Below are 23,316 nucleotides of genomic sequence, written 5' to 3' on the forward strand. Positions count from 1 at the left end.
TCACCTTTCCAACCACTGATTCAGCATTAGATCCCCCTTTAGAGCCCTCAAAACACCTCATGGATGCTTTTATCACTATACTCACCGCAGTATATGAAGGAAATTTGCTTAGGAACCTACTTTTCTCTTTACCATCTTCTTAAGACCAGATGTTTTTCACATTTTTGTATCCCAAAAAGCTAGTATGTTGCTAGGGTATTAGAACACTACAATAATCTATATATATATCTATTTCCAAAAATACTTTGAAAACTATACTTAGCTCTTAAAAGAGACCGAGTAAAAACAAAAGAGGAGGCTCCCCAAAATTAGAGAATTTTTCTAATGTCAATGTAATAGTATCTACAATTCTTGCATTTTGGCTCTGTATGGAAATTATGAAAGTAATGTAAGTTCAAGAAAACTGCAGGGCATTAAGTCACAACTAAGGCAACACATGATAAAAACAGCAACTAGATTATGGTATCTCCATTAGATTCAATGTTTATTCATGATAATTAAAATAAATATCAACAGAGTACAAAAGGCAAACTGTACCTGCTTCTGGTCCCTGGAACCACAACTGTACCACTTGCTTCATTTTTTCTCTGTAAAAATGTTGCAAATTTATTTCTTGTTGTAGATGGTGTGCTTATGTTTTTTTTATTAGTAGTTCCATTTATCAGGTCAGGCATGAACACTTCAGAAGAGTTCAATGATTTATTACCTTCACTACTATTTTTTTTGGCCTTCTTAGTAAATGAAGGAGAATATTGACTCAGCAGATCATCTTCTGAAAGTTCTTCTAAATAAAAACAAAATCAATTCTATAAATCATTGTTTCAAGTGCAATTAGAGGTTTAGCTTAACATCATAGCCCATGTTCCATTGTCCTAGGAATGAAGTCTTATGAATTTTTTAAACTGTGTATGACAAAAGGAAACAAAAAAATTCCCTTAAGTCTATTTATAATTTCATAAATTAGTTGAGGCATAATGCCAATATTTTTTATGATTTTATGTAAAATTACCAACATCAAAATTCTAGGATACAAACAATTCTGTAAGGTTTTATACTCATTATACTAAGGACCCAATTTTAAATGTGAAAAACAAATATAAGGCAGTGTTTAAACAGTGGTTAACTCACCGGTTTTTAGAAAGTTCTAATAAAACCAGCAGCTATTTATAGAGAACATCTATGTGATGTTGTTTGAAGTATGTGATCTCTGTAGCCACACGTCACTGTGTTCTACTTCTGATCCTCATTATCTATCTATAAAGCCCTAGAAATTGTTGGGCAGCAAATATTCTTTATAGTATTAGAATAAATCGTAAGGTTAAGCAGAAAGGCTAAAGCATGACACAGGCAAAAATACACAGATAGCAGTAGGGTTCAACTAATCCCTGGTCTGAGTAGGTTCTACTCCAGCAGGACTAAATAGTCACTATGCTAAGAGGTTGATAAAATGGTTGTGGGGGCGGGTACCAAATATTAGAGAAAAGAACAGCAAAAGTGATTCTGATCCTGACAAAAGCCTAAACATGTTTATTGTACAGGGAATTGTGCATCCTGACAAAGAAAAAAAGTAAATATCGGATTCAGGAAGGCTTCACCAAGAAGAAACACCAGACAAACCTCATTTTCTTTTCATTGTAAGGTTGTTAGCATAGTTATTTGGGGGAAATTCCATAAATTTAGCTTATCTTTAATAAGCAAGACTCTTCTGCATTTCTCATTTTAGCCCAGGAGACAATGTGGAGCAAAATCTATACGTGGATTTGCAACAAGTTGAATAGTCTTAAAAAAACTACTGATGATTGTTAAGTTGAAAGGCCTTTCTGTCTCTAGTATAATGCTTGCTCTGATTCAGCTTAATATTACATAAGAAAATACATTTTAACCAAAACTTATACACAAAGCCATACTTCTCAAATTTCTAGGTAACATGGATAATACCAAAATATTGGAACATGAGGATTCCAAAAATGAAAGAAAAAACTAATAGAACAATAGACTAAAATCAAAGATCACCTCAATAATGGATACTTATTTCAGGGATAATCTACAGCAAATTAAAACAACTAAAATTTGGAAAAGGTTTTGATTTGTTTTTATTACTAGTCTTTCATAGATGTCTGAAGGAATCAAGAGAGAAGGAATAGATTACAAATACTTTTTATGATTTTAAACATGTTCTTTGGGAAAAACCTTTTTCCAATACCTAGAATTCCACTCTCTGCACCTCTGTTAAATATTGTACTGGAGGTTCCAGCAGGCAAGAGTAAGAAATAAAAGGCATCCAGACTAGGAAAGGAGAAGCAAGACAATTTTTAGTTGAGGGTGACATAAAAAGAAGCTTCCGCAGAGTCCATGAAAAGGTTGAAACTAATATGTAAATTAGGCAAGGCTGCAGAATACAGAAATTAAATATATAAAAATCATATCATGCTTTTTTCTATAGACTGTGAGTAACTAGGAATCAAAATAATAAATATTTTCAACATCAAAAACCTGAAAGAAAGAAATTCGACAACAGATGTGTAAGACAATAGATGGTACATTGAAAAATTCAAAGTGTTGATGAAGTCTTAAAAAAAAAAATCAGAAAACTCAGTATCGTGAAGATGTCAATTCTCCCCAAACTGATCTACTGATTAAAAATCCTAGCAGAGGGCGGAGCAACATGGCGGCGAGTAGACGCTGTGAGTTAAGATCTCCCATTAAAAAAAGTTAATAGGGAGGAAAAGCGGCAGGTCCCAGTGACAACGGGGACACGGAAGATAAATGGACAACTCCAGCAAACCACCCGATGAAGAAAGTTGCCATAAAAGAGGACCAGAATGGAGGAAAGCTCAGAACCCTGCTCCCCTCCCCCACCCACAGAGTCGGCACTCTCCGACCAACAAAGAGGAGGAAAACAACAAACTAAAATGACCAACAAGAACGAACTATGCATCAGGCGGGACTGTGAGTGGAAAGGAACTATTGCAGCCACCACACCCCATGAACTGGAGCTGTGGAGAACCCTGCAGGATTCGCCACTGCAGTGAGCAAACGGCTCTGGGCGCCATTAGAGAATAGCGGAGACCTGCACACAGCCCAGGGTCGGCACGTAAGCTTGCGCTGAAAAGTGGCGCACTTGAAAAGCAAACGCGGATTGGGATAGCGGCTGCCCAGGTCCCCACGCCTGGGACCTAGGCTTGCGGGGAGACGCGCGGGGGCCCTCACTGAGGTGAAAATCCCTCACTGAGTAATCAGAAACCAGGCGCCCAGACACGGAAGTGGGGTACAAAAGGCGCCATTGCTGCAGCCACTGAACTGGGCTACAGCCCGCGTCCTGGACCTGAGGCTTCGGAGCGTGGGTCCTCCACATCGGTGGGGCACAAGGAGGGCACAGCACCCCAAAGCCGTTGAGGTTTTCCCAACCATTCCCATTCTGTTCCCTGTCCCACGGGGTGAAGAAAAACAGCCCCCCACGGACTATGAGAGATCTCTGGCGCCACCTAGCGACCAGAAAAAAAGTCACTAACACCCCATAGAACAGGGACCTTTCTTGAAACCTGCAGAAGGCTCCTGGAGGAACCCGTGGCCAGCTGGGAAGTTAGCCTACCCCAGGCCCTTTCAGACCAGCAGTCTGAGCCCACAGGGGGAGCGGGCACCCACAGCCGGGGCAGACGGGGCGCGTAGAAGAGTGTGCCTGAGACCGGACACACAGGGAGTGCGTCCCACATCGCCATTTTAGAACAGGGATATTTCTTCAGGAAAGACTGCCTGCAGAAGGCTCCCTCAGGAGCCAGAGGTGAGCGGGGAAGCTCGCCCACGCCAGGCCACTTCTGGCCTGCAGTCCAAACCCAGAGGGGGAGCGGGAACCCACTGCCGGGGCAGACCAAGCACACAGGGGTGTGTCCCCCCACATCGGCATTTTAGAACAGGGACCTTTCTTCAGTAAAGACTGCTTGAAACTGACAGATGGTTCCTGGAGGAGCCAGAGGGGAGCAGAGAAGCTCACCCAAGATGCCGGCCAGTCCCAGCAACACAGTGTCCCAATGCATACGACAAATTAGAAAACAGACAGTAGGGAGTAGAAGAACCACATGCAACCTAACAACTCCTCAGGAAAAAAGCACACCACAAAAAGAAAACCACAACCCAGATTGCAACGACAGTAACTTGGAAGAACTTCTGAGCCTTCCAGAAAGGGAATTTAAAATTGCCATGATTAAAAAAATGACAGAACTCAAAAAGGAAAACAATGATCAGAAGAAGGAAATTGAGTCCCTAAAGAGGGAAAACAATGGTCAGAAGAATGAAATTGAGTGCCTAAAGAGGGAAGTAAAAGAAACGCAGGAGATCAAAGAATTAATGGAGGAACTAAAGAACTCTGGGAAAAGCAATGAAAGCAGAATAGATGAAATGGAATAACGAATAAGTACTCTTGAAGACACAGAAATAAAAAGAACCAAAACAGAAAAGGAAAGAGAAGTACGAAGGAAAAAGAATGAAGAAAGACTCCGGGAACTATCTGACTCCATGAGGAGAGGAAATATAACAGTTATAGGAATTCCAGAAGGAGAGGAGAGAGATGTAGGAACAGAGAAAATATTCCAGGAGATAATTGAAGAGAACTTCCCAAATGTGAAGAAGGAGCTGAAAATTGATATACAAGAAGCAAGAAGAACATCAAACTTCCATGACGAAAGGAAAAATACAGCAAGACACATAATAGTAAAGCTCCCAAGAATCCAGGACAAGGAAAAAATAATGAAGCTGACAAGAGGGAAGAAACAGATAACATTCAAAGGAAAACCAATCAGGCTGACATCAGACTTCTCTGAAGAAACACTACGGGCAAGGAAAGAGTGGAGGGACATAGTCAACAGACTCCAAGAAAACAGATGCCAACCAAGAATACTCTATCCCGCAAAGCTCTCCTTCCTCTATGAAGAAAGAATAAGGACCGTCCCAGACAAACAGAAACTCCGGAATTTTATTACCACTAAACCCCCACTCCAAAAAATACTACAAGGAATCCTAAAGCCAGAACCTCAGAGGGATGAATAACAACGAAAGAAGGCCAAAAAAAAAAAAAAAAAAAAAAAAAGTTATTAAAAGAATAAATAAATAAAATCAAAGGAAAGACAAACACAATGGCAAATACAGATGCTAACATAGCAATATTAACTCTAAATGTAAATGGACTAAACTCTTCAATAAAAAGAACAGAGTTGCAGCCTGGATTAAGAAACAAAACCCAACCTTTTGCTGTCTCCAGGAAACACATTTAGCTACAAAAGATAAAAATAGGCTCAAAGTTAAAGGATGGAAAACAATCCTACAAGCAAATGGACCAAAATGAAAAGCAGGAACAGCTATACTTATATCAGATAAAACAGACCTCAAACACAAAAAAATAAAAAGAGACCCCAAAGGTCACTACATTATGATCAAGGGGACAATACTTCAAGAAGAAATAACACTCATTAACATATACTCACCAAACGAAGGAGCACCAAAATATATCAGACAACTGTTGTCCTCTCTGAAAACAGACATCAGAGAAAACACCATACGTAGTGGGAGACTTCAACACACCACTATCAACCATGGATAGATCAACAAGACAAAAAATAAGTAAAGAAACTAAAGCTCTAAATAAGGACCTAGAGCATTTGGGCTTAACAGACATCTATAGAACACTAAACCCCCAAAAAACGGAGTACACATTTTTCTCAAGTGCACACGGATCATTCTCCAGGATCGATCACATACTGGGGCACAAGACAAATATCAACAGATACACCAAGACGGAAATCATACCAATCATCTTTTCTGACCATGAAGGCATCAAGCTAGAAATAAACCATAAAAAGAAGGCAAGGAAACTTCCTACCTCATGGAGATTAAAAACCACACTACTGGAAGACCACTGGACTAATGAGGAGATAAAAGAAGAAATTAAAAAATTCTTTGAATTGAATGACAAGGAGGACACCAATATCCTAAATGTATGGGATGCAGCAAAAGCAGTAATAAGAGGAAAATATATAGCAATAGAAGCTCACATCAAGAAACAAGAAAGAACTCAAAGAAACAACCTAATCTCGAAGCTCAAAGATCTAGAAAAAGAACCACAAAAAAACCCCAAAACCAGTAGAAGAAAAGAAATAATAAAAACCAAAGCAGAAATAAATGAAATTGAAACTAAAAAAACAATCCAAAAGATCAATGAAATCAAGAGCTGGTTCTTTGAAAAAAATCAATAAAATAGACAAACCCCTAGCCAGGCTCACAAAGGAAAAAAGGGAGAAAGCACAAATAAACAGGATCATAAATGAAAGAGGAGAAATCACAACGGACACAGCAGAAATCAAAAGAATAATCAGTAACTACTATGAACAGTTATATGGAAACAAGTTCAACAATCTAGAGGAGATGGACAAATTCCTACAACTCTACAATCACCCAAAGCTAGATAAAGAAGAAATAGAACACCTAAACAGACCAATTACAAGCAGCGAAATTGAAATGGTAATCAAAAACCTCCCCAAATACAAAAGCCCAGGACCTGATGGATTTACAAATGAATTCTACCAAACATTCAGAGACGAATTAGTGCCTATCCTTCACAAACTCTTCCAAAAAATTGAGAAGGAAGGGGCAATACCAAACATGTTCTATGAAGCCAACATTACACTAATACCAAAACCGAACAAGGACAACACAAAAAGGAAAACTATAGGCCAATCTCCCTAATGAACACTGATGCAAAAATCCTCAATAAAATTTTAGCTATCAGAATCCAACAATGTATCCATAAGATAATTCACCACGACCAAGTAGGATTCATTCCAGGGACACAAGGATGGTTTAACATCCAAAAATCAATCAACGTTATCCAACACATCAACAAAAAGAAATATAAAAACCATATGATAATATCAATAGGTGCTGAGAAAGCTTTTGACAAAGTGCAACACGCATTCATGATAAAAGCCCTTGAAATTATTGGGACACAAGGAACATACCTCAACATCATAAAGGCCATCTATGACAAGCCAAGGATGTCCACTTTCACCACTGCTTTTCAATATAATACTGGATGTCCTAGGCAGAGCAATAAGACAAGAGAAAGACATCCAACGAATCCAAATAGGAATAGAAGAAGTCAAACTATCACTATTTGCAGATGATATGATAATATACATAGAGAACCCCAAAAACTCCACAGAAAAACTAATTCAACTCATCAATCAGTTCAGCAAAGTGGCAGGATACAAAATCAACACGCAAAAGTCAGTAGCCTTCCTATACACAAACAATAAATCTGAAGAAGAAGAAATGAAAAAAACCATCCCCTTTATTATCGAAACAAAAAAAAATCAAATACTTGGGAATAAATCTAACAAAAGAGGTAAAGGACCTTTACAAAGAAAACTATAAAACACTGTTAAAAGAAATAGATGAAGATACAAAGAAATGGAAAGACATCCCCTGCTCATGGATTGGAAGAATAAACATTATTAAAATGGCCATCCTACCAAAAGCAATATACAGATTCAATGCTATTCCAATCAAAATTTCAATGTCATTCTTCAAAGAAATAGAACAATTATTGATGAAATTCATATGGAATCACAAAAAAACCCAAATAGCCAAAGCTCTCCTGAAAAAAAAGAAGGGAATGGAGGCATCACACTCCCAGACTTCAAACTCTACTACAAAGCCATAATCATCAAAACTGCATGGTATTGGAACAAGAACAGACATACAGACCAATGGAATCAAATAGAAAATCCAGAAATAAACCCACAGATTTATGGTCAACTAATATTTGACAAAGGAGCAAAGACTATGCATTGGAGCAAAGAAAGTTTGTTCAATAAATGGTGCTGGGAAAACTGGGTCACTACATGCAAAAGAATGAAGCTTGACCACACCTCACACCATACACAAAAATCAACTCAAAATGGATTAAAGAACTAGACATAAGACCTGAAGCCATAAAATACATAGAAGGAAATATAGGCGAAACACTACGTGATCTGCACATCAAAGAATTCTTTACAGACACATCACCCTAAGCAGTGATAGTGAAGGCAAAGATAAACAGCTGGGATTACATCAAATTAAAGAGCTTCTGCACAGCAAAAGAGACAATAACAAAAACAAAGAGAAACTCCACCAACTGGGAGAACATTTTTGCACACAACACTAATGATAAAGGACTGATCACAAAAATCTGCAAAGAGCTGATGAGTCTCAACAACAAAGAAAATAATCCAGTCAAAAAATGGGCTGAAGAGCTAAAAAGAAACTTCTCTGAAGAGGAAATGCAAATGGCCAACAGGCATATGAAAAAATGTTCAACATCACTTGTCATCAGGGAAATGCAAATCAAAACTACCATGAGATACCATCTTACACCAGTGAGAATGGCACATATTAAAAAAACTAGCAACAACAAATGTTGGCGAGGGTGTGGAGAAAAAGGAACTCTTCTGCACTGTTGGTGGGAGTGCAAACTGGTCCAACCACTATGGAGAGCTGTGTGGAGATTTCTGGACCTACTAAACATAGAGCTTCCATATGATCCAGCAATTCCACTCCTAGGTATTTACCCAAAGGACACAGAAACATCAATTCCAAAGAACACCTGCACCCCTATGTTTATAGCAGCACTATTTACAATAGCTAAGGTCTTGTAACAGCCCAAATGCCCAAAAACAGATGACTGGATCAAGAAGATGTGGTACATATATACCATGGAAATTTACTCAGCATTCAAAAAAGATAAACACATGCAATTTGCAGCAACATGGATGGCGCTGGAAGGGATCATGCTCAGCAAAATAAGCCAAAAAGAAAAAGAAAAATACCAGATGGTCTCACTCATAGCAGGAATCTAGAAAACTTAAATAAGGGACCAGGAAAATGAATAACTATAAGAAAGTGAAAATCAAAATCAACAAAAAACTATGAACCAGAGACACTTTTTGGTGGGTGGGGGGCGGGACGGGAGGGATTGGCGTCAGAATGGGGGGGTTGCAACTGTATGGGGAATATAAAAATAAAATTTATTATTAAAAAAAATAAAAGAAATAAAAGAAAAATCCTGGCAGATAGTTTTTGTTTTCGAAAACTTGCAAGTTGATTCTAAAATTCATGTGGAAATGTGAAGAATACAAAATAGCCAAAACAAATTTTAAAAGGAAAAGAATCAGGGACTTATAGTACTTGATATAAAGACATGGTATACATCTACATTAATCAGGAATAAAGACAGGAAAATAGATGCATGGTATAGAATAAACAGACTGATACATAATATGGTCAACTGATTGTAAAAAATTGCCCAGGTAATAAATGGGTAATGGATCTTTTTTAACAACTGGATTATCATATACAACACAAATGACCCTTAATCCTTATCTTACATTATACTGAAAAAAATTAATTCAACTGAATCATATGCCTATACGTAGAAACCAAAAATAAAATTTTTAGAAGTCAAAGGAGAAACTATTAGTGACCTTGGGTTTAAATGTTACAAATACTGATTAGTATTTTATAAAACATGAAATACATACCATTTCTTGGTCTTTTTACAATTGATGACTTCCTTGGAAGATTTAACCCTTTAGTACTAATCACTTGTTCAATGCCCAGGGTACTTGGATTTTTTCTTGACCTTGTAGCATCTGAAATAATATCCAGTTCATGTCTAGGGCAATAATTCCTATGCCAAATGCTATTAACATTAGATGACTTTTGATCTGTTTTGTCATTCCAACTATGATGCCTTGATTGGGTAAGCTAAAATGGTAAAAATAAAAAGGTTACTTGAAGAAAGGTTAATTCATTTTCCTCTGTGTCAACATAAATTATAAGTAAATAAATTATCCTCAAAAAGAGTAGTTCTGGATGAAATATCTGTCCCCTAAATATATGTTCTACTTTCCCATTAAATGAGTTTAGTATTTATATGTTTTATATTTCTAGGTGTGCCTTTCCTAATAAGGGTCAAGAAAACTTGCTAGCTCATTTCTATATTCATACCATCACTAATAAGCAACACACAGAGACAGAAAACTGCTTGCTCTACACTGAGTTTTGTATAAGACTTTTTCTGAGAGAGGGCTATTGGCAGTATTAATAAGCAATCATTTTTAAGACTAATATATTCACAATTACGACATGTTTTGCATAACAACAACCTGTTAAGAAGATATCAATGATATTTCAAGAGAGCAGCGTAGTCAAAAGGAAAAATTAACAAAGGTATAAAAAATGTTACAGCATGAATTCCACCTTACAAAAATCCCACCTGAATTTGGAACCTAATCTTCCACTTAAAGATAAAAGTAAATAAAGTAAGATGATATTATTCAGTATCTGCTTTGAAAATTAATGAGGGGGCCTCTTCTGGTGGCACAACAGTTGAGTGCTGGGTTGCGAAGCTGCCCGCAGCCTCTGCAGTGCCAGTTTGATCCCCGGCCACCAGTGAGGGTCCCACATGGCACAGACCTCTCCTGCCGTGCCCGCTGTTCCCCTCAGCAATGTATTTCATCGGTCTGCCTGTGCTGTTCCCTGCTCTGGCTCTGGTGAATTCTCTCACCCTCCTGCACTTCTGATTGTACCCAGTGCTTGTATAAATAAATAAATCTTAAAAAAAAAAAAAGAAAATTAATGAGGAATGTAATTTAAATAACTGAGGGAATGAGTTATGGAATGCAGTAAAAGCAGCACCAGGGAACCTTGTTGAAAGATAGGCCCATATGAAAACAAGAAAAATTTCAAACAATCTGAACTATAGCTGAAGAAACTTGGAAAAGATGAAAAAATGAATCCAAAAATAAACAGAAGGAAATAATAAAAATTAGAGCAAAAATAAATGAAATAGAAAATAAAAAAGACAACCCAAAAGATCAGTGAATCCAAGACCTTGTTCTTTGAAAAAATAAACAAAATTGATAAGCCTTTAACTAGGCATACTAAAAATAAGTGAAAACCCAAATAAATAGAATCAGAAATTAAAGAAGTGAAATTAAAACAGATGCTGAAGAAATAACAAGTATCCTAAGAACCTACTATGGCTATCTCTATGCAAACAAACTGGGCAACCTAGAGCAAATGGACAAATCGTTAGATTCACATCCTTTCAAGAGTGAACCAGAATGAAATAGTTTAAATAGTAAATCACAAGTGTAGAAAATGAAAGAGTAACAAAAAAATCACTAAGAAGAAAAGCCCAGGACCAGAGAACTTCTCTAGTTAATTCTACCAAACCCAAACCCCAAATCCTTAAGAGGAGACTTAATACCTCTCCCAAACTCTTCAAAGAAAAACTGAAGCAGGTGGAAAGCTCATTAGCACATTGTTTTCCATTTTATTTTATTTTATAAAATTGAGTTAACATTGGTTTACAACATTCTATTAGAGTTACAGGATCATGTCCTCAGGCATACGTTACATCTCACCCACCAAGGCACAAAAAGTCATCCACCTAGTACAAAGTGCCCCCTCCCTACTCTGCACAAGCCTTTCCCTTGCTCCTCTGGAAGCCTCAATTTCACAAGGTTCTTGGCTTGGATGGATCTGACACTTTGTTTGGTTTCTCTATATTCAACATGGGGGAAACCCACGCAGTATTTGTCTTTTTCCTTCTGATTTATTTTTCTGAGCATAACCCCCTTCGGATCCAGCCAATGTGATGCAAAGCTCAGTTCTATCTTTTTTTATAGCTAACCATTGTGCATATATACATTTTCCTAATCTACTCATCTGTCTTTGGAAACTTAAGTTGTTTCCTTAGCTTGGTTATTGTAAATAGAGCTGCAATGAACATAGAAGTGCGTATGTCCCTTCAAATTAGTATTGTTCTCAGGTAGATGCCTAGGAATGTAAATACTGGATCATATGGTAGATCTATTTTTAGTATTTTGAGAAATCTCCATACTATATTCCATTACGGGCATGACATTGCACCAGGGTTTCTTTTTCTTCTCTGTAGCCTCTGTTCTTTTTGATATGGGCCTATCTCACAGGTGTGATGGCATTTCACTTATGTAGAGCTTCAAGAGAGATTTATGGCAGGGGGAGGGAGAAGTAAGGGGGCTGTTGCAGAGACTAGAATGGGTTAAAGCTGTTCGAATTCTTTGCATAAATGGTATAACTGAAGTCAAAAGAACTTACATAAGTAATAAATATGAACAGAAAAGAGAATGGTGAAAGAGAATACCTTAAGAAATACATATAATAGTGAAAAAGTGGAAGAAATGACATAGGGCTCCATGACACATAGCAAGAAGAAATATTTGCTAAACTGCGAATGAGTCAAACAGCAGCTTTTATTCCAAAGAGCAATGTTTCTAGGTTTGAGTCTCTGACAATGCTAAATGTCAGAGGCTGAATACGCTGAGATGAGAAAACAGGCATTGGTGTATATATATATATATATATATATATATATATATATAGCCTAAAGGTTTGCTAATATAAACGATTACTTTTTAAGAAAATTAACCAGTATGCCTATATTTTAAGAGATAATTTCTTCAGCAAGAAGTTGTTTCCAAGTTATACTCTGCATAAGGCATGGCTACAGAAATGCTAAAGAGCTGTTTACTAAATGAAAATTTGCGTTTAATCACTGTTCCTTACTGATTTAGTCTCTAACTAAAATGTGCTCTTTTACAAGGAAGTTATTAAAATGTTACCATAACAGTGTCTGGATTGTAGTCATCGATCTGTTCAAAAGTATTTATATCTTTATTTCCAAGTGCTATCTGAAGAGCTATAGAATCATCAACATACCTAAGTTGGTAACATTAAGGAAAACAGTTTTATTAACAACTTAATAAGCATAGTAAAATAGAAAAAAATACTTTCTATTGTTACTGAAAACTTTCAGATTTATTACTTAATTAATCTTATTTACTTGTTAAATTCAGTATTACTAAAACAACAGGCATTATTTATTAGTCTACTGGCCACCACAGGAGGTGACTGTTTTCTGAGGCAAAGCCCAAATCATCACTTAATCCCTCTCAAGGGAGATAGAGAGAAAAGATCTGGTCATCACCCAGAGTGCACAAGGCCACTGTGGGAAGGGTTTCTTTTCCTGGTGATTTTACATACCCAAAAACACTATTATTAATAAATTAAGTTGCTTGCCACAAGGGCTTCATTTTAAATCCACCTTTGAAATATGTACCTTAAGTGACCACCTATGTTTCTGTCAAGCCAATTTAAGTAATTAGCAAATTATAGTGATTGAGTTTCAAATTTGGAAACTTGAAACAAAGTTATTCCAAATTTCCCCTCGTGGAAATTAATATATATACATATATAAATATATATACACACACATTCCCCCAAAAAAACAAACAGAAAGGCAAACAAATAATTTGCAAGTTTTTTACCAAATGTTTTGCAAAAAAAATAGTACCATAAAAACACATAAGTCATATAAAATTCTAACATTCAGTTTCAGAAAGGATACTGCCCAGCATAGCTTAGTGTTTCTGGATCAATGTCATCTTCATAGGCATTCAGAGGGATAAGTTTTCTTTGGATGGGATCAAAAACTAGCTGATAAAGGAAGGTATTGTTAGCCCGAATAAACCCTTTGATGTAATCTTCTGGTACTGTTATATTCATTTTCAGATAATGTCCAATTTTCTTGATAACCTAATAATGAATGTAAAAAAAAAAAAAAAAAGAGTTATCTTCAAATAACAAATGGAGTATGTATATCCCCCAAGATAAATCAGTTTATATCAAAAGAGGACAAGGAAGTTCAGAAAAATCAATTGCTTTTGCCTACATTAAAAAATTTTACTGGTAAGGGGCCTCCCTGGAGGCACAGGGGTTAAACACAGCGCTATCAAGCTATTGCCAGCAACTGCAGCATGAGTTTGATCCCTGGTCAGCCACTGCCAGGGAGCAATCCACATGGCACAGCAGACCTCTCCTGCCTTGCCCGCTGCTCCCCTCAGTAGTGTATTTCAGTAGTATCTACCTATTCTGCTCCCCACTCTCTCTGGTGAATCCTCTCATTCCCCCATACCTCTAGCTTGTACCCCAGTTCTTGTATGCATAAATAAATAAATCTTGGAAAAAAAAAACTTTACTGGTAAACAATCATACACTAAAATGTCATATCACTTAAAGTTGTAAATCTCTGTAACAGTATTTTCTTTGGTTTTTGCAATATGAATCCAAAGAATGAAAAATACAGTTAAATACAAGTTTCTATTACTAGGTGTAACTTTAAGATATAATCTTTACTTTCAGAGTTCCTTTTATCCATCGCTTCTCGGCCTTTTGGCTAAGATCAAGTGCAGAGTTCCTTTTATCCAGAAAGCAAAAAACAAACAACATACAAAACCCAAGAATTAAAAAACCCAAATATTCTTATATTTATAAGACTAAGATGATATTCTAACTTCTGTTAGAGTCATGGATGTGTATAGCTGGAAGGGATTTCAAGTATTTTAGGTCAAATTCATAGATGAAGGGAAGCTCCAGAGAACTATAGTTATCCTGGAGTCATAGACTCTGTCACTATCACCAATCTTGAGATCCTATTATACTGTATCACCCTTAGCCACGAGGACTCACACTTTGTATGCCTGGAGATAGAAAACTGGAATTATGCTCTGCAAATTCTAAAGGCGTTAGGGAACTTTGCAACAGGTACGGAAGTAGGGGAGATGAGAATCTTTAATGCATGGTTATTTCTTTAAGGTAAAAATATGACAGAAATGGCAGTTCACTGCCCGCCTGTGTCTATGTAGGCTTCTCTTTTTTCTTTCCTTAATAAACTTGCCATGTCCTGATTTTAAAAAAAAAAAAAAGATGAGATAAATTATAGAGCACTAATACGTAGTGTCAGTTTTTCCAGTGTATACATGACACATGATTTTCTATCAGATTAAACAAAGGAGTAGAATGAGAACCCAGCTGTCTTTGATTAAGTCTCATTAAAGCAATCTGGATAGGGCCTTCCTAGTGGTGCAGAGGTTAAAGTCTCAGCACTATAAAGCTATCGCCAGCCACTGTGGCAAGAGTTCAATTCCTGCCCAGGGAGCTAACACACATGGTGCAGCAGAACTCTCCTGTCTCACTTACTGCTCCCCTCAGCAGTATATTTCTTTAAATCCGCCTGTTCTGCTCCCTACTCTAAGCAGTTAAAAGTACAAAGGGATCCTTAGATCAAAAAGACTGAACCACTACTATAGAATAATAGGATCAAAATCAAAAGATCATGTTCTTTTAAGTTTTTTTCAAAGATTTATTTTATTTATGCATCCAAGAACTGGAGTATAGGCCGGTGGGGGGGGGGGGGTGGGCGGTGAGAAGATTCACCACAGAGTGGGGAGCAGAACGAGCAGCAGGGGAGACAGGAGAGGTCTGCTGCGCCATGTAGATAAGCTCCCTGGCTGGGAATGGATCAAACTAGTGCTGCAGTAGCTGCTGATAGCTTCACTGTGCTGAGACTTAACCCCTTGTGCCACTAGGGACCCCCAAAAGATCATATGTTTCAACATGAATTCCACCCCAGAGTATATTGCCCTTAAGTCTGTATTAGCCTTCCTTTAAAACATTACTACTTTTTAACAATTGCTGAAACATGGTCCTCCAGCAGTCAAAAGTAAAGCTTTAGAGTTTTAATCATTTTCTCCTTTCAATGACATAATATAGGCTTTTGATAAAATACTTACAATCCGTATTCCAGATAATTTATTCTATTATTGAAGAAATGCTTCAGAAATTAAATGTGGCCTTCAGTAAATCACTTACCTTTACAATATCTGGGTTATTGGCTAGTCTTAGAACCTTGCAGGCCTTTGCTAATCCTATCCCACGCAGTGATGAGAGATAGTCACAGCCTGAGAGAATGCACATATAACGGAACTTCTCTTCTGTGAACACATCCCCAAGCTGTCTGCACATTCCAAGCCGAGCCTGATCAATTTCTAGTCCATTTCCAAACTGATCCATTTTTAAAATTACCTTCAAATGGAAGGAAACTGTTAATATCTCTAAGGGCCATTTTTATTTTTTATTTCTAAACCACTACAGTATTTCTAAGAAATCTTTCTTGTTCATCATCACACAGTGAGAGAAAAGGTAGGTCATTTGATTATAGTGAAATCTGCAAAACAATCATACTGAAGTCTAAGCACTGACTAGAAAAGGTCATATACCAGGGCTCTGTTGTAATTTCTCTGGTATAAAAGAATGCCCTTTCTGCACCTCTCTACTTCCTACCTACAATACAGGATTGTTATGGTGATCAAACAACAATTCATACATAAGCATTTTTCCTAACTTTGCACTTTCACATCTTAAAACTTTTACTTAATGGGCCTCCCTGGTGGTGCAGTGGTTGAGCCCTGGGTTGCGAAGCTGCCGGCAGTGCTGGTTCAATCCCCGGCTGCTCCCCGGCCACCAGAGGAGGGTACCACATGGCGTGCAGACCTCTCCTGCTGCCCACTGCTCCCCTCAGCAGTGTACTTCGGTCCTTCTGCCTGCTCTGCTCCCTGCTCTGGCTCTGGTGAATTCTCTCACCCTCCCACACTTCTGACTGTACCCAGTGCTTGTATAAATAAATAAATAAATCTTTAAAAAAAAAAAAAAAAACCTTTTACTTAAAATAATCCATGTTCATTGCCGAAAATTTAGAAACCATAGGAATTTAGGAAAAAACAGAAGTTGCTAGAAATCTCTCATCTATCACTGTTCATATACAATAATCTTTTGATATAGATCCTTCTAGCCACTTATAAAAATATATATAAGTTTAAAAAGATACTAATAAAAAATAAGATTATCCTTTCTTTATCCTGATTTCTCCCCATAATGTAGCATAAAACTTTCCATTAAATAGATCAGTACATAATTCTAAATAACTGTAGACGACCCCATTAATAAATAACTTCATTTATTTACCTTATTTACTTGAAAAATTTAAAACATATAAGCTATCATTACTAAAACCACTATAATAAAGAATATGGACAAAACAAAAATAGAACTCTCCAACTTTAAGGGATTATTCTAAAAAAAGCAGATAGTCATACAAATGTCAAGTAGTAAAACCATTTCATTTTAAATAAAATAAAAATTAACATTATAAATAGATATTAATTATCCCTAATGGGAAAAAATTTTAGCTCCTTTATACTGTTTTCATCATTATAGAAAAGTAGCATGTAGTAGTTTTCAGTCAAATACCCTTTTACAGCCAAAAGCGAGGAGATCAGAATCTTCTGTAATTATAGCTTGTACAATACCAGCTTTGTTAAGATAGGCCAACTGCGCATCTGCTTCATATGGAGCCACAAGACAATCTACTCCTTGTGCCCGAGCAGCCTACAAGAGAGAATCACTGTCAATCTCCATCATGGCATCTGGAAAGCACTGAACAACTTCCCATAGCAAGCTTGTTTTAGTTCTATCCTCAACATGCACATGCTAACAATATCTTCAGAGATAATTTCCTTTGAAGTTTTTCTACTTCTAGTGCTAGCATATATTAAGCTAGTCAAATAGGCACTAAGAAATCTTACTAAAAAAAAGTCAATATATAAATTTAGAGAAAAGAAATATTGTCCATTCAGCACAGGGGCTGAAAAGGTCTACAAGCTACAAAACCTAACTATTTCAAAGCTTCCATATTAAGCTTCCATATTAAGAATGGCTATATTCCAAAAAGTAAAAAAGACATCTGTTTGAGCTTTGAATATATTTTCCCCATAAAAATAACAGGTTATCCTATTAGAGTACAAAGTCTACCTAACACTGTATTGATTAAAAACTACAGAATGTAGTCATTAATATTTAAGCCTACTGAACAGGCAGAATGCTTTTAAAATAACAATTCCAAGAAAGAGTACGTATCATAGCCCTGTCTCAAAATCCAGGCAGCTAGAATAGGAACTTCCCTGTTTCAACCCATGGGTCACAGCTCCCAAGGGTGAGGAGCAGTGTGGGGAAGTAAAAAACAGAACTGTCAAGATCTGGCTCCTATTAACTTGGAGACAGCTGGTAATCTGCTGTCTTTCTCATTTCTTCATCTTGCCCAGCAACTATCCTTCTCTCATTTTACCGCTATTTGTGTCCAGTCTGGATTTCTCCTAATTTTGTACAAAGAGCAGAATCACAGCCTCTCTTCTTATGGCTATAAACATGTTTTCTCTTATACTTCCCACCCTTCCATGCACCTCATCTTTTCCTTCCATCTGGACCCAAACAGAAAGGGAAATAAATATTCTTATATGATTTTTAAAAAAAAAAAGAAAGAATTTTAATATTTATTGCAGCTCAGGAACTGGACGGTGGAACTGCAACCAGAAAAAATTGATTCTACCTCGATCATGATGCGTTTACTAGGTTCCAAAAAGGGAAAGTAAAGCCTGGGATTGTGGGCACAAAAGTTTTATGGAGATAGCAAAGAAACATCTAAGCAGAAGCAGATAAAGGAGACTAGGATCTGTAGCTCTTGAGATGGCAAGGCCAGTTTGAAATATTCCTCACAAAACCCAAGAATGAGGATTATAGAAAGTGTCAGAGATTATACCAGAGTGGGATAAGATGAATCCTCCAGGAACAATCCCTTCCATCTCTGTGGAACATGCCAATGGAGTCCACCTATATAAGCCACTTATTTAAAAAAGGACAGTACCACTTATTTCTTAGAATTTCTTTCTTGGAAACTGTTGGATCCCACTTCCCTATCTAAATATACTGCTCTCCTCTTCCTTGATATATGCCATCATGAAAGTTAGGCCTAGAGTAGTTTCCACCCTTTAATTTCTAACTCCCCCATTAATAAGCAATCTATAACTGGTTTAAATGAACGTAGCCATTTGCTACTTTGATTTTATTTCTAATTCAGCTTACTTTAATAACTTTGTGGGCCATCGCATGTGTGATATTGACAGAACGGGTAAAACATTCTCTGGCTTCTGAGACTTTCCCCTCACGAAGAAGCTGCTTTCCCTTAAGAAGATTGGTTTCTCGCCTTCTGCAAGGGGAAAAAAAAAAAAAAAAAACACACCAAACTTCAGAGGCTAACTCAAGAAACTACTATAAAACTACAATTTAAGGAAATTTTCTAGAATAACAAAAGATGACTCATTTGAAAGTGCACTCCAGGTCCTTGAGAATATTAACCAAGATCCTTTGAGTTTCTAGACAAAAAGAACAAGTGTTTTATAGTGGGTACAGAAACATACATAATGATCATCAGAATTTTCATCAATACTCTATGTCAAAAGAAGATGGAACAAACTTAAGAAAATGTGAGCCAAGGTTTTTTTTACACCATCAAAATTAATTTTCAGAGAAATAGAAGACAGAAATTAATAAAAAGACATCCCCTGCTCCGGTTGGAAGAATTCACAACAAAATGGCCATCCTAGCAAAAGCAATTTACAGATTCAGTGCAATTCTCATAAAAATCTCAATGACATTCTTCAAAGAAATAGACCAAATATTGCTAAAATTCATATGGAATCACAAAAAAACTCAAATAGCCAAAGCTCTCCTGACTAAAAAAGGAGAATGGAGGCATCACACTCCTAGACTTAAAGCTATACTACAATGCCATATTAATAATTAAAATATTATGGTATTGGAACAAAAACAGACACACAGACCAATGGTATCAAAGTTAACCACCAGAAATAAATTCACACATATACAGACAACTAATCTATGGCAAAGGAGCAAAGAATATGCAATAGGACAAGGACAGTCTATTCAATAAATAGTGCTGGGAAAACTAGACCACCACATGCAAAAGAATAAAACTAGACTACTATCTTATGCCATGCACAAAAACCATGCACAAAAACCAATGTATAAAAGAATTGAACTGAAGACCTGAAGCAATAAAATACATGAAGAAAACAGGCAAAACACCCCATGACAAAGACTTCGGAAACATCCTTGAGAGACTCATCTCCAGAAGCAAAGAAAGTGAAGGAAAAGACAAACAGCTGGGACTACATCAAACTAAAAAGCTTCTGTACAGCAAAAGAGACAATAACCAAAATAAAGAGACACTCCACTCTACTGATTGGGAGAAAATATTTGATAGGGACTGATTTCAAAGATCCCCAAAGAGCTCACACAACTCAACAAAAATAAAACAAACAATCCAGTCAAATAATGGGTGGAAAAGCTAAGAAGACACTTCTTCAAAGAGGAAATGCAAATGGCCAGCAGGCATATGAAAAAATGTTCAACATCCCACATAATCAGGGAAATGCACATCAAAACAACAATGAGATACCCTCTCACACCAGTGAAAATGGTACATATTAAAAAAACTGGCAACAACAAACGCTGGTGAGGATGTAGGGAAAAAAGGAACTCTCTTATACTGCTGGGCGGAAATGCAAACTGGTCCAATCACTATGCAAAGCTGTGTGAAGGACACTCAGACTACTAAAAATGGAGCTACCATATGACCCAACAATCCCACTCCTAGAAATCTACCCAAAGGACACAAAAACATTAATTTGAAAGGAAACCTGCACTATGTTTATTGCAGCACTATTTACAATAGCTAAGATATGGAAACAACCTAAATGCCCTAAAACAGATGACTGAATCAAGAAGATGTATATACATAATGGAATACTATTCAGCAATCAAAAAGATAAACTCATGCCATCTGCATCAACATAGATGGAGCTGGAAGGGATTATGCTCAGTGAAATAAGTTAGAAGGATGATGGTTTCATGAGAAATATAGGAAAACCAAAAAAGGGGTCAGAAAAAAAGAACAACAATTCCACTATCATACTTTTCTTAGTAATTAATGGATCAAGTAGACATATAATAGACAAAGAAAAAGAGTAACAATATGGAAAAGCTGTATATCACAATATGTAGCATGATTTACGAAAAGAAGTAAAATCTTTCACTCAATAATTGGAGACTATACAGCCTTTCCAGTACACATAGAACATTTAATGGCATGCCATAAAGATTATAACACATGCTAATAATAATGTTCATGCTATAAAGATTATAAAAAAGGTCTCAACAAATTAGAATTTAAAACATTGTTATCATACATCTGACTTTAATGGAATTAACTTAGAGATTAAATAGAGAAAGAACTTACTGTCTTCTAGACTTCTCCACTTCCTTTTTAGAAGGTAAAGTACATCCATCAAATACGAGAATAGGCTTGATCCCATGAGATAGTAACATATTTACAAATTTCATACAAAATCCTACATACCTTTTAAAATAAATAAAAACATATTTATGTGCTTTGCATTATCGCAATAATTTTGCTCTTTTAAAAACAAGATGATAAAAGAATACAAGCAGAACTACAAAACAAAAAGCTCTAAACAGCAAAGGAAATCATCAATAAAACAAAATTTTTCTAACAACATATAGATGGCCAACAGGTAAATGAAAAGATATTCAACATAATTAACCAGGAAAATGCAAATAAAAATCACAATGAAATGTCACCCCTTATCTGTTAATACTATGAAAGTTTCTGGTAAAATTAAAAATAAAACTACCAGGGCCTCCCCAGTAGCACAGCAGTTGAGCGCTGGGCTGCAAAGCTGCCCGCAGCCTCTGCAGCGCCAGTTCGATCCCTGGCCGCCAGCAAGGGTCCCACATGGCACACAGACCTCTCCTGCCGTGCCCGCTGCTCCCCTCAGCAGTGTATTTCATCAGTCTGCCTGTTCTGTTCCCCACTCTGGCTCTGGTGAATTCTCTCACCCTCCCGCGCTTCTGACTGTACCCTGTGCTTGTATAAATAAATAAATAAATAAATAAATAAATAAATAAATGAATGAATGAATCTTTAAAAAAGAAAATCTTGTAGTCTTCAGCTACACTTTTAACTGTTGAAATTTAGTGATGAAAAAGAAACTGCTTTCAAAAAATGACCAGCTGTTCAAGTAGCAGAAGTGACCAGGTACCTTGAGATCCCACACCTAAGGTGCAGGTCACTTTTGTTGAAACTAACCTGATCAGCCTGAAAGCCTAATACATTCACCATTCAAAAATATCTTTTCCCCTTTCTAAGAAACAAACAAGTTCAACACATTTTACCTATTACCAATTACACTTAAATAATTAATAATTGGGCCTCCCTGGTGGCGCAGCGGTTGAGCGCTGGGTTGCAAAGCTGCCTGCAGCCTCCGCAGAGCCGGTTCAATCCCCGGCTGCTCCCCAGCCACCAGAGGAGGGTCCCACATGGCGCGCAGACCTCTCCTGCCGCCCGCTGCTCCCCTCAGCAGTGTACTTGGGTCCTTCTGCCTGCTCTGCTCCCCGCTCTGGCTCTGGTGAATGCTCTCACCCTCCCTCGCTTCTGACTGTACCCAGTGCTTGTATAAATAAATAAAAATAAAAAATCTTTAAAAAAAAAATTAAAAAAAAATTAATAATTAAGATCTATGAGCCTTTCCTCTAGAAGGCAAATTATTAATACATATACAGAAAATACATAATAGTGCGAAAATCTGTAGAAAATCTCAGTCCAAAACCACTTATTTTTCTAATGTTTCTACTAACAAAAACACAGAGGACTTTCATCCATTGATCCTGCCTGAAATCATAGTTATTATTAACTTTTTTGGGCCCAAGTGAAGTAAAAGGGAGTCAGATGGTCTTGTTCCTTCAGACCAACTGCCCCATTCTGCTATCTATACCTAAGAAAATAAAGGTCTGAAATCACCATGAATTTTCAGAATATTGTTAAAAGGTTATTTTATATTAAAAAAAAAAAACAAACTGGTCTTTGTCCATCAGTGCTCTGATATTCTAGCTTACCACAAAGAATATAAACTACACCTCTGTCTTGGAAGGAAGTAATCCCTTGCTACTTGATAAATGTGGCACTGAATGAAAACACTCCCTTTCTGAAAAAGAACTGTTTCACTCCTAATTGGCAAAGAATTAGCATAAGGTTCAAACTTACCTATCGGTAGGTTCACCTTTAGCTAGTTTTTCAGCACAAGCAATAGCTCCTTTGTGAAGCCAGCAATATGTATCTACAGCTACTACTTGTCCTTTATACTTCCTCACATGGATGGGTTCAGAAGCTTCTTTGATAAATTGCAGCAATCCTTGTATTCCCATTATGCCAAGTTAACTACATGACATGAAAGGAGAAGGATAAACAGTAATATTTAAAACAAAACATATTTGCCCAAAAGTTTTAGAAAATTAAGGGAAAAGAGCTTGTAAGCAGATATAGTAACCACTAGCGTTTAGATAGTGGTGCTCTAGCATGAACTGAGGTTATTGCTCTTTACTATTTTAACTGGACTCCTCCCTAACAAT

General features: G+C 36.9%; 1 protein-coding gene across 1 annotated transcript in view; it reads right to left on the reverse strand.

The window, feature by feature from the left end:
* Positions 1-23,112, reverse strand: part of EXO1 (exonuclease 1) — a gene marked incomplete at both ends in the record, with an annotated part of 38,171 nt that extends 15,059 nt beyond the window's left edge. The window contains 9 exons of the mRNA XM_084253046.1: positions 538-784; positions 9,570-9,795; positions 12,699-12,795; positions 13,484-13,671; positions 15,787-15,999; positions 17,224-17,361; positions 18,892-19,015; positions 21,128-21,247; positions 22,952-23,112. Coding sequence (XP_084109172.1) covers positions 538-784; positions 9,570-9,795; positions 12,699-12,795; positions 13,484-13,671; positions 15,787-15,999; positions 17,224-17,361; positions 18,892-19,015; positions 21,128-21,247; positions 22,952-23,112 — 1,514 coding nt within the window. The remainder of the gene's footprint in view (positions 1-537; positions 785-9,569; positions 9,796-12,698; positions 12,796-13,483; positions 13,672-15,786; positions 16,000-17,223; positions 17,362-18,891; positions 19,016-21,127; positions 21,248-22,951) is intronic.
* Positions 23,113-23,316: the final 204 nt, after the last annotated feature.

Source organism: Talpa europaea, assembly GCF_964194135.1.
Source record: "Talpa europaea genome assembly, chromosome: 14".
Classification (NCBI taxonomy): Eukaryota; Metazoa; Chordata; class Mammalia; order Eulipotyphla; family Talpidae; genus Talpa; species Talpa europaea.